Here is a 12884-nt window from a genome sequence, read left to right as displayed (position 1 = left end):
ATATCTATATCTAAGGCAGGCTCAGGAGAACAGCGTCTGAAGTCATTATCACTTCTTTTTCCCTTTATTCGCCTACTAAATGCAGCAAAAGACAACTCCTAATGTTAATAGGATGTGCGGCAACCTATTAGTTAGGTTTGCTGCAGCTGGCTTTCCTTATTTTGTACAGATTAGACTTTCCTTATGTCTTCAGCTTTCCTTATTTTGTACAGATTAGACTTTTCCAAAATAGGGGCAGTGTGTACAGCTAGGGGATTGAGAGAAAATCTTGGTTGTAGTTAGAGGAAAATGCTTTTATATCTTGCTGTATAGTTTCTATATATATGAAAGGTCTCAAGACATGAAGGTCATTCAGACAGGTATCAGAGCTATTTTCTGAACCAGAATTCTTTGCTGTCTAAATCTCTCGTAGTCTCTTGGTTTATCCCTTCGGGATCTTTGGTTTTCTAGTCAATTCTGTGGCTCTCAGTGGTGTGTTTTCTTGGAGGATTTCTGGAGTTTGAGGGTTTTAGAAGTCAATATTGTTTAAGATGTCAGGAGAAAACACTATTGTGTGTTTTAATGGAAAAAATTACTTCGCTTGGGAGTTTCAATTTAGGATGTTTGTGAAAGGGCAGGAGGTGTGGAGCCATATCGATGGCACCAGTAAAACTCCTGACAGCGGAACAGATCTTTTTCAATGGGAAAGCAAGGATGCAAGAATTGTGTCTTGGCTGTTGGGATCTATTGAGCCTCACATGGTGAATAATCTTCATTCTTTCACAACTGCTAAAAAGATGTGGGAGTGTCAGAGGCGTATCTACAATCAAGACAACAATGCTAGAAGGTTTCAGTCAGAGTTGGAGATCGCTAACTACAGCCAAGGTAATCTGTCCATTGAACAATTCTATGGTGGGTTTCTTAATTTATGGAGCGAGTATTCGGGCATTATTCATGCCAAGGTTTCTCAAGAAGCACTAGGTGCACTTCAGAAGGTTCATACAGAGAGTCAGAGAGATCAATTTCTGATGAAGTTGAGATCAGAATTTGAGACTACACGGGCAGGTTTGCTAAATCGTGATCCCATTCCCTCGTTGGATGTCTATCTTGGTGAATTGTTAAGAGAGGAGCAGCGGCTGTCCACTCAACTTGGAATGACACAAGATAGGATTCATTCCAAGGTGGTTAACGTAGCATATGCCGCTCAGGGAAGAGGAAGAAACCAACCACAAATTCAATTAGACAGCTGCAAGGGTTATGGGCATATTGCACGGAATTGCAACAAGAAATTCTGCAACTATTGCAAGAAGGATGGCCATATCATTAAGGAATGTCCAATACGACCCCAAAACAGACGGGCATAGGCATTTCATGCGGCTCTTCAAACCCCACCAGTGGCTTCAGATCTTACACAGAATGTTGCAGCCACCTCAACTGGACCAGCTGGTGTTAATCAGCCTGGACTCACACCAGAGATGGTGCAACAAATGATTATGTCAGCTTTCTTTGCTTTTGGACTTCAAGGTAAGGGTTCCCCACTCACACCTTCTTGGTTTGTAGATTTGGGGGCCTCAAATCATATGACTGGAAGTGCAAATACGTTACATGATATTCGCAAGTATGAAGGTGCCCAGCACATTCAAATTGCCAATGGGAGTACGCTTCCTATTACTGCTGTTGGTACTCTTGGACATGGTTTCAAGGATATTTTTGTGTCATCGGGGCTGTCTACAAACTTGATTTCTGTTGGTCAATTGGTGTATACTAACTGTGATGTTCATTTTTCTCGTAGTGGTTGTATTGTGCAAGATTAGGTGTCTGGGACTATGATCACGAAGTGGCCTAAAGTGGGACGTTTATTTCCTTTACATTTTTCTATTCCTAGTTTAATGTCTTTGGCTAGTACTACCGTAGCAAATAAAAGTGAGGTATGGCATAAAGATTAGGCCATCCAAATTATATAGTATTGATACATCTAATGAAACATGGTCATTAGGGAAATAAAGATCAGTTTTCATCTCTTAGTTTGTGCTTCGATTGTGGTACTTGTAAACTTGGCAAAAGCAAGACTTTACCTTTTCCTATGCATGGCAGTCGTGCTACAAAATGCATTGAGATCATTCATTCTGATGTTTGGGGTGTTAGTCCGGTCATTTCACATGCTCAGTAAAAGTACTTTGTGACGTTCATCGATGATTATAGTCGTTTCACCTAGGTCTATTTTCTTCGATCTAAGGCAAATGTGTTTTCTGTGTTTCAGACCTTTGTAGCTCTTATTGAAACACAATTTTCCACTTGTATTAAAGTCTTGCATTCTGATTCCGGGGGGGAATATATGTCTCACAATTTTCGCAAAAGGGTATCCTTTCTCAACGCTCTTGCCCTTACACCCCACAACAAAATGGAGTGGTTGAGCGCAAGAATCGGCATCTTTTGGACATAGTTCGTACTCTATTAATTGAATCTTCTGTTCTATCTAAATTTTGGGTTGAAGCCTTGTCTACTACCGTATACTTGATTAATCGTTTGCCTATGCAGACCTTGCAGTATGACTCTCCTTATTTCCGTTTTTTTGGTACTCATCCTAAATATCAGTCCCTTCATACTTTTGAGTATGTTTGTTTTGTCCATATGCCACCCACTGAACACCACAAACTTGCTACTCAATTTGCACGATGTGCTTTTATGGGATATAGTAATGCTCATAAAGGTTTTGTTTGTAATGATGCTACTGCTAACAAACTTCGAGTATCCAGAATGTGAGAATCAATATTTTTTTCGTCTCACCTTCTTTCGAAATCTGATCTTGCCATGCTTCCCTATTTTGATAATATGTCACATGTTGTTGAATGCTTTAAATCAGGTGTTGTGTACTTGAGACGTTGTCCACGCCTAGCAATGCCCCTTCCCGACATTGATTCCCCACCTGATCCAGTGGACATTGCACCTCGACGGTCTAGCAGAGTCACTCGACCCCCAGATAGGTATGGTTTTCCTCATACCTCACTCGCTGCGACTTTGGATACCATTGCAGTGCCTTGTTCTTATTCGGTGTGAGAATAAGAAAATCACAGGAAAATCACTTGCATAGCTCACTGCCAATTGCACAGGAAAATCACACTTGGGATATTGTATCTTGTCCTCCTGGTGTGAAACCTATTGGGTGTAAATGGGTCTATTCGGTTAAGTTTCGGACTCCTTAAAGAGGTATAAGGCTCATCTAGTGGCACTTGGAAATCGTCAGGAGTATGGCATTGATTATGATGAAACTTTTGCACTTGTCGCTAAGATGACTACGGTGCAGACCGTCTTGACCATTGCTGCCTCCAAAGGCTGGGCTCTCTGGCAAATGGATGTCAAGAACGCTTTTCTACATGGGGATCTCAAGGAGGAAATCTATATGGCTTAAAGAAAGCACCGCATGCCTGGTTTGATAAGTTTCGTTCCACTCTTCTTGATTTCAATTTTGTCCAAAGCAATTTTGAATGATCTCTCTTTCTCCGAAAGATTACTACTAGGATTGTCTTGCTTTTGGTCTTTGTGGATGATATCGTGATTATAGGAATGAACTCCCAGTTGATTGAGTAGTTACAAAAGCACCTCAAGGCTTCCTTTCATTTGAAAGATCTTGGCCATCTATAGTATTTCCTGAGCCTTGAGGTTCAAACCACCTTAGAAGGTACATATTTGCATCAGCGCAAGTATACACAGGAGGTGATTACTTTGGCTGGTCTCCAGGAAGGAAATTTGGTTCTTACACCTTTTGAGGTGAATTTGAAATTGCAACAAGGGGAAGAGGAGTTTCTTTCTAATCCCTCATTCAACAGGCAATTGGTTGGGAGTTTAAACTATTTAACGATTACAAGACATGATATTTCCTTTGCTGTCCAATAGGTTCGTCAGTTTATGCAGACACCTTGCCATCTTCATCTTGCTGTTGTCCGACGTATCATTCGTTATCTCAAGGGGACTTCTCGACATGGGTTGTTCTTTCCAGTTGGATCTCTTATTCTACTCACAGGTTACAGTGATGCAGAATTGGGCAAAATGTGCGAATACTCATCGTTTTGTCACAGGGTGGTGCATGTTTCTCGGAAATGTTCTTATCTCTTGGAACAGTAAGAAGCAGGCTCGCGTTTCAAAATCCTCTATGGAGTCCAAGTATCGTGCTATGTCTTCTGCCTGTTCTGAGATTGTGTGGCTTCGTGGGTTGTTGGCAGAACTTGGTTTTCCTCAGCTCCAGTCTACTCCACTTCATGCTAACAACACGAGTGCTATTCAAATTACTGCTAACCTGGCCTTTCATGAGTAGACCAACCACATCGAAGTGGATTGTCATTCCATACGTGAAGCTTTTGATAGGGGTGTGATTACTCTTCCTCATATTTCCACTGTTCTTTAGACAGCCAATGTGTTCACCAAGGCTCTTACCTGGCACCGGCATCAATTCATGATTGACAAATTGATACTTCTTGATCCGCCCGCATCAATTTGAGGGGGGATGTTAATAGGAGATGCAGCAACCTATTAGTTAGGTTTGCCGCAGTTGGCTTTCCTTATTTTGTACAAATTTGACTTTCCAAAATAGGGGTAGCGTGTACAGCTAGGGGATTGAGAGAAAATCTTGGTTGTAATTAGAGGAAAATGCTTTTATATCTTGTTGTATAGTTTCTATATATATATGAAAGGTCTCAAGACATGAAGGTCATTCAGAAAAATTGACACCTAAGACCCTTCACTTCACATAGCTGTTTTAGCACAACATGACATAGTCAAGATTATGGGGGTACTGACTACTGAAAACTTGAGTGGTCAAAATTCCCTGAGTGAAACATCATTTCCATTTCTTCTACTCATGGTTGGGAAGTCAAATTGTTCTCATTCTTCAACTTATTCTACTCTTTTAGGCTGAGTGGAAGTGGCGAGAATAAAATATGGTGACGCGTGCAAAAATCAGAAGTTTGAAGTTGGAACTGACTATCAAGCTATCCACGATGGTCCACCTTTTCCAAACAAGACTCCTTCATGGGTTGCCTTTTTTGAGTGGACAACGGCTTTAGGAAAGATCTATTAAAGATAGAAGCGTTCATAATAATGGATTGTTATTGTATGTACAAGAAGAGGGGGAATCAACTGAACACTATCTACTCATTGTAATGTGGCTCGAGCCTTATGGGTAAAGATCTTCCATCTTTTTGAGATACAGCAGGTTAGCCCCAAAAGTTGGACTAATTGATGTGTTCGAGGGAAAGAGAGGTAGCCACTTTTTTTTTTTTTTTTTGGATAAGTTAAAGAGAGGTAGCCACTGTAGATCAGAAGTTTGGCAGATGGCTTCTTTATGAGTAATGCAGTGCACTTGGGAGCAATTCAATACTTGCAACCTTGACATTTGAGAAAGGATAGTGTTAGAGTTAGAAACTATTTTGCTCAAACATTCTATACTTGGGTGAGGACTCACGCCATCTATGCCTTTTCTTCGTACTTAGATTTCTACATTCTTGTTTCTGCCCTCAACCCTAGGAAAGTGCTCACACTCTTGTATATTTTCCATGTACTTGGGTGGAACCCTTTTGCGCTTTAAAATTTTTTTGACTGACTTGTAAAAAAAAAATCAGTCCATGGATCTAATATTTGGGCATACCTGCATCCATCTCCTAATCCTTTTTGTGAATAAACAAGTCTTTTTAAAAAAATACACTAGATGTGCAACCATAATGTGCACCTATACCTCATTCCTATGAAGATCAGCATAAAATTAGCAATTGTGAGAGATATTATGTGAACTAAGTTGGAGCATTTTAGCTACTTTTTTAAAGGGCAGTACAAACGCCTTTCCAAGAATCATGTGAACTGTAATGTCCACATACACTTGATAGTTACTGGTTATCTGGTTTTATGATCTCAAAGCACACACTACAAAAAGAATCCATAAATATAGATTATGATCACAATAAAACAGAAACTACCTCGCTTCCAGCAACTGCTCTTTTCATAGCTTCATACAAACCATCTGTATCCTGGTCACAACATAGCAAAGTCAGCAACATTTGGAGACAGCATAGAACCCTGTCATAAAAGAAATATAATCCCGATGCACCTTAATATATTACAAGGTCACTCGCTTGGGATAAGCCACAATTTGTCTAACTCAACCAATTTGAAACATAAACGTGATAGACATATCAAATGCAAAGGCTTGAAACATTTTTGCTAAAAACATAAATTACGTACCATTAATGTCATAAAAGTTCACCTAGAAGACACAGAGAGTTAGTTGCACATGTGCAACAAGTGATAAAACAATCATGAAATTATAGCACAATGCTAGGGAAGAAGGAAAATAAACAAAACATCATAAACGATAAAATCAGAATATTTCAATAGAAGAAGCCACAAAGGAAAGTGATAGAAGTATAAGCAATCGAAATGTATATTAAAATATCATTGGATAATAAAAGTCCTGAAAGACAAAGGGCAAAGTGAGAGATAATAAAACGATAAGAATGATGAAGTACCTCAAAAGGCCACCCATCCACCACAAATACATCTAGGGAGTAGCCATCAGTTGTTGAGAACACGTGTGCTTCACGGATGTTCAGTCCTATATCCGAAAGCAATGTAGAGAGCTAGACAAAAATAACACCAGATTATAAAACTCAGTCGTCCTGATATTTTCTCATGGTTTAAGTTCTCATGGTCTTTTCAACCCTTGAAGGGCAATGGTGTCTGTCTGAAATAGGATGGCTATAAGTTTAACTTAATGCTATAGACTTGCATTTTCAGGAAAGGAAGATTTTTCATGTTAGTCAGTATGAAATAATTTGCATTTAGGTGGAATTGAATTCATAGTTAAGATACTACTATGTCCAAGTAATCATTTGGTGTGGACACTATAATGTACCAAGTCTTTCTATTATTACAACATTTTTTACAAGCAAGATAAGTGTTATCAATGACCAGAAAGACATTATCCAAGTACAAAGGGAGCATACATGATAGACACCTAAATAGAAAAAGTAAAGGATAAAAGAAAATCCAGAAAGCTAAAGCTAAAGAAAAATAGGTGGGCTGCCATCTAATGGTAAAGTGCATTGAGAAAGTAAGCCTTAATGCCCTCTACATCCATGGTGCCATCTTCAAAACTCGGGAAATCTCAAAACGAATTTCACAACTGCACAACCACTGGACATTGTCCAAATCCATCCTCCGTACTTTTGCACTATAAATTTCCTTCCACCACTAACTCCCGAAATACCCTTGTTGCTTAGACTAGTCACTCGAGATTTTCCCAATTCTAGAACCATCTCTGCATATAACTTGAAAGTGCAATTACCATGCTAATTGTTTGCCATTTTCACCGATGAAGGGCCAACCATGACAGGTACCAGAGTGCCTACTGGAGTTAGCAATCAAGACCCCTTGTCAAGCATCGTGTCAAGGCAAATAGTCTGTTAAGCATACTCCATGGAGCTAGATAACATTCATGAGCATTTGATCATCATCATTTAGCTAGGCATGCTCTTTTTTCGATGTTTGACGGTTTTACAAATTCCATCCTTCCCTTTAACTAAATGCAAGGGTCCCCCAGGGCCACCAACCATTCTATGCAGATTACCATCAAGCTATTGTTCTAATGACCTTCCTATTCCTTTCAAAGACACGTAAACCAGAGACCCCATCCTCCACCTTCAACTCAAACACCTGGGGTATAAACAATTTGATAACCAATGTTTTCCTAAATACTAACAACCCAATCAAAGAGTAATATTATGTTGTGTGACACTTAACTCCAGTGAACAAGGATATACATAGCTGGAGCTATTGATTCAATATAGAGAGAGAAAGAGAGAGAGCTTGACTAACATTGTCCTCAAATTAGAAAAAAAAAGAACAGGGGATAGAGGTTAACTGTGGATTAAATCCTTATTTCTTTTATTACAGCATTGTAAAGAGATAAAATCCTGCATTGACTTTGGATATCTCCATAGGATCTAAATTTATGCTCTCCTTTCAAAAAGAATTACTTTTAGTGCCATGTAAGAGTTTCATTAAAAACAAGCACATTAAGGTAATGGAAGAGATGCATCAATAAGTAGAATCACTACAGTACATGTATACTGAACCCACCAAGCAATGCAAAATGCCACCCTAACATTTAAAAGGTTTCAAAATTAGAAGAGCGGACCTCAGTGAACTCAGTTTATCATCTCAAACTTTGGAAGTATGCATACAACTGAAGATTATTTGTTTCTGCAGATGTCAGAGGAAAACAATTGCCATTTCTTTTGTTTTCTTTTCTTTTTTTTTCTGGTTTTTGAGGGGTGGCTTTAGGGGTATCCAACATCAACATTGACTAGTGCAATAAAATGTGGTGTATGAATCCGAACAACAGTGTTGCATAAGCATTATTAGTTCTTGAAAGTATAAGACCAGGACAGCAATGAAATAAACTGACAGTAGATCCCAAAAAATAGTATTATGAATTTTGATAATTTAAAAATTAGTACACTTCTTCTCAAAAACATACCTGACTAAGAAGCTTGGGCTTGTCAATGGTTGAAAATATTACTTCATGTATAGGAAAATGTGGAAATTCCTGCCTGCATTGTAATGGTCAACTTAATTTACCAGTAGATGCTACATGAGTGTGTAATACTGTAACCGTACAGCCAAAGTTTCAGCTCCAAATTAATAGCAGAAATACTTCTACCACAGAATAATCAAGAGAAGTTAATTCAGAAATAACTTGATCAAGGATTATGGGTGAGATGTATGTATATATGCCTTTCATCACACCATAAAGGAACATAAGGCTGTGATATTCATGAAAGACATGTATCCTGGCTTTTTTATGCATTCGATATAAATGTAAGGGTTCAGAAACATAATACTGTCTACTCAATTTAAATATCAGTGAAAGAGGTGCTAATTCACTACTTGAAAGCATTTGTCAGAAATGCAGTTGTACTTTCTCAAATTACATTGAGATTCCAATGAATGAATCTATAGAACTCAGAACATTAAGTCTATACATAGTATATGCTCTCACAGAAATGAATTAGAAAAGAAATTCATCCTCACGTTAAAAGATACATAACCAAAAGAACCTGTATTCTAAATTCTTCTTCCCATGCATTATTCAACTTTTCCAACTATGTTTTCATTCACATTTCGCCTTTGTTTTGTTGTTGCCACTACACAATAAAATTTAAAAGTAAAATTTCTAAATACAAAAATTCAAAGACGTAAGTCTTCAGATCAAAGCATTGCATATACAACATATATATGATGGAAAAATATTAACACTCATCTCTTTTGTTACAGAGATAGAATGAGAGAGAGGGAGGATATCAAAAACAAATTCAATTAAACAATCCGACCATATCTGTATCTGATACAGCTTCTAATTTGAAGTATCCATGCTTCCCAGGACAGATCGCTTCTCTCCCAACCCCCACCACCCAGGTAGTTGCAATTGCTTCACTAGAAGTGTATGCACAAACATAAATTGGTGAATGAACTAAACATGTACCATTATTACACCTTTATTATCTGGCTGCTATCTTCTTCACCTGTCAATGCTTCAATATTACTTTTCATTCCAGATAATAATGGTCACTGATTAAAGAAAATCCCTCATTATCCACATTACAACAGCATATTCAATACTATCAAAATAGTATATATTAAAACAACTGTACACACAGACATTAAACATTTACTATTTTGAAAGTGGGAGATTTTTGTTATGTATAGTTAGGTTAGTGAATAGTAGCAGCATTTATAAATATTCAGGAAGAACATATAAACAGAATAAATGCTAATAAAGATTGCTCAGGTACCTTCTGGAAAAGTTATCCGTAGATCTGGAATTTCTTCTAGCATCCAAATTTAAGTCCCCAAGCCTAGAGCAAGGTTCAAATTCAATAGCACAATCTCCGCTCCTAGTTACAGAAATGGCATAAATATGTAACCGAGGATAAATAATGAACACTTGAAAAATAAAGCTAATCAATGGAACCCCTACAGTAACACTAACACAAATGATGAGAAATGCTGCCATCTTTTCATTGAGTAATGGAAAGAATTTTTTTTTTTTTTTTTTTGGGGGGGGGGGGGGGGGGGGGGGGGGGGGGGGGGGGGGGGGGGGGGCTGGCACAAGGACAGCATGAACATAAGACCAGTATAGATGGAATACCTCTTTTCTGATGGCACTACTTCATTAGCAGCATCAGAAGATGACCTCGAGTTAGAGAAAGAACTTACAAATTGCTGGTCATCATCGCCATCTGTTCTACTACAAGTATTCTACCCAGAAAGAACAAAAGAAAATACAAATGAAGACATATAGAAGAATATATATATATATATATGTTCATAGGATTAAGAATTGGCTCAAAACAAAAAAGAAGAGAATACTGAAGCTAATATTATAATTTATAATAGCATGCATATGTATTTTGCATACAAAAAATCATCAAAAGAAATCGGCTTCTTTCTCTAACTAAAATCAAATTTAGTGCTCAAATTCTGAAAGTATTTATTGAACCAAATAAAGGATTTTATTTTATCGGTAAACCAAATGAAAGGTTTTACCTCCAAGAAACGGATGTTATAAACAGGTCGCTTCTTTGGGTCTGTTGCTAATGCAAGAATCTTTTGATGTAACAGAACATCTTCCACTCTATCCATATTTACATCAAGTCCATAACTGACAAAAAAGAAAATGAAAAGCTATAAGTTCATCACCAAGAAGAAAAAGACTGTTACCCAACATAACTAATATTCACATGACTACTACATATTCAAACTCCTGTCACAAAAATTTACTTGAATCCAAGAAAATGTAAAAAAGAAAAATGTTCATTCATGTTAACACACAACTGGGCTCCTTTCCATAGTTTGGTTATTTTATGGGTCGATTAGATAAAAACCCATTTTGAGAAAGAGAAGCTTTTAGATAGTGAAGGGACCTGCTAAATGGTCCACGAGTTTCAGAAAGATGTTAAAACTGAGAGAAATTGCTAGAGTATCGCAAAAGACAATGGTGGAAGAGTGATTAATATATTCTAATGGCATGCCATTTCACACCCTAAACGTCCCCTGTTCTTGAACTTTGGATAGTGGATAATGAATTTATACAACCCTCCCAGCCAATTCCAAAGTGACAAGAGTTCATAACAATGATTGAAGTTGCCTACCAGCAGGATCACATAATTTTAAACTTTATGTGGAGATACAGAGTACTTTGTTTGAGAATATTTTCCCAGCTATTGGCAGGGGCAGGGAAAACAGTGTTCTTGCTGCCATCAAAGTCGGGATTTTAAACTGTATAAACCCTGGATGCTATCAGAGGGAAATTTCCTTGAGCTCCCTGAAGAAACATTATCTGGTCCCCAATGAATATCTAAAGGCATGCATCTATACTGAAGGAATATTGGTACAAAATAAATGTAATTCAATTAGAGTTATAATGGAAATATTCCTTGCATGTTTTAAGTGATTTAGAAAAAGGGGTCCCTTGTACTGTGGATTTTCGAAATGTATGCTGATGAGAATTTTATGGCTGTGTTTGATTCTTAGAAGAACTTTTTGCTCTGATTCCGAGTCAAATTGTGATATTGCAAAAATGGAGGTAAAAACTTTGAAACCTATTGCTTAAAATTGCTTGGGAGCAACTATACCATATCTGATTGCAGGGAAGTGTTTTATTTTTTTCTTTTTGATAAGTAGAAATTTTATGGATAAAAAAGTAGGCATAGCCCAAGTACACAGAAACTATACAAGAGAATGGTCGCAGAGAAATGTCCTCAACCTCACAAAATGATTTTAAAGATGAGAGAGCATCTCTAATGCCATTGTCGCAGAAGCAGGTGCCAGCATAGCAAGTTAGGATAAAGTGCAAGACTCTGCCCATAACGGACTGAGATGCATCAATCGGAACATTTCTTTTGATTAGCTGTTGTATCAAAAACTCGGTTGCTTGAGTTAGTATTTTTCCGCTTGTCAATAGCACACTATTATGGACTACGTGCTCACCTTATGTAACTACAGCTTTCTAGCTGTATGTTTTTCTCAGGGAGAAGTATATCATTGTCAGATAATAGAGAATATGGAAACTTTTTTTGGTAAGCAATACCAAAAATTGCAGGAATAGGTTTACGATACTGGAAACAAACACACGCTCGTGAACTTCAGCAACTCCAGAAATCAATGATGTACAAATCACCAGATCACTACCCCTCCAAAAAAAATTTAAAAGGAGAAGAAAAATTAGAATCGAGATTCGAGACTATAAGCAAGACAGTCGTCCGTGACAACTGTCCACCATGAAAGTCACTCGAAAACTCGAAAACGAAGAATAGTAATATAAAAACATATATTTAAAGACAAAATAAAAAATAAAACTGAATTCAGAAGCAATCAGATTGGGTACCTAGGAGGCAACCGATTAAAGTGAGCGTCCAAGAGGTCGCGATAGTCAGGATTAGAGACGACCTCTTCGAGTTGACTCTCGACCAACCGGTTGTACACGTCGTTCCGTATATCGTAGCCGCTAAAACCGCCGGCGAAGAATGGAGGCGGCGACGAGCTCTCTCCCGTGCCTTCGATCAAATCCATGCGGATTATCGTCGGTGTATGTGAAGCTGGTAACCGAGAACCATGGCAAGAAAAGCGAAGACAAGAGAAAAAAACGAACGAGAAGAAAGTGAGGTGCAAAGCTCCGGAAATTAGGAGTAGCAGAGGATCTTTGACTACAGTTTAAGAATCTAAAACTGAGAAGACACAGGTGGGACTCGGGAGAGAGGCTTTCGGAGATTTTAAGGAAGACGGAGGGTACTTTCGTCAGAAAACAATTGCAGAGACAACCTGACGGAGGATGTCACTTTGAACTTGAAGATGAG

At 38.0% G+C, this 12884-nt stretch overlaps 1 protein-coding gene across 6 annotated transcripts in view; it reads right to left on the bottom strand.

The window, feature by feature from the left end:
- Positions 1–12884, bottom strand: part of LOC121244596 (serine/threonine-protein kinase STY46-like) — a 22364-nt gene extending 9480 nt beyond the window's left edge. For all 6 annotated transcript variants that reach the window (XM_041142739.1, XM_041142741.1, XM_041142740.1 and 3 more), the window contains exons 1-7: positions 12416–12884; positions 10576–10690; positions 10178–10287; positions 9822–9923; positions 8507–8579; positions 6495–6605; positions 5946–5996 (exon numbers count right to left, since the gene is read on the bottom strand). In XM_041142739.1, coding sequence (XP_040998673.1) covers positions 5946–5996; positions 6495–6605; positions 8507–8579; positions 9822–9923; positions 10178–10287; positions 10576–10690; positions 12416–12600 — 747 coding nt within the window. In that variant the 5' untranslated portion in view covers positions 12601–12884. The remainder of the gene's footprint in view (positions 1–5945; positions 5997–6494; positions 6606–8506; positions 8580–9821; positions 9924–10177; positions 10288–10575; positions 10691–12415) is intronic.

Source organism: Juglans microcarpa x Juglans regia, chromosome 8S, assembly GCF_004785595.1.
Source record: "Juglans microcarpa x Juglans regia isolate MS1-56 chromosome 8S, Jm3101_v1.0, whole genome shotgun sequence".
Classification (NCBI taxonomy): Eukaryota; Viridiplantae; Streptophyta; class Magnoliopsida; order Fagales; family Juglandaceae; genus Juglans; species Juglans microcarpa x Juglans regia.
The sequence above is the reverse complement of the archived record's forward strand: the minus strand, read 5'-3'. Positions and strand labels throughout refer to the sequence as shown.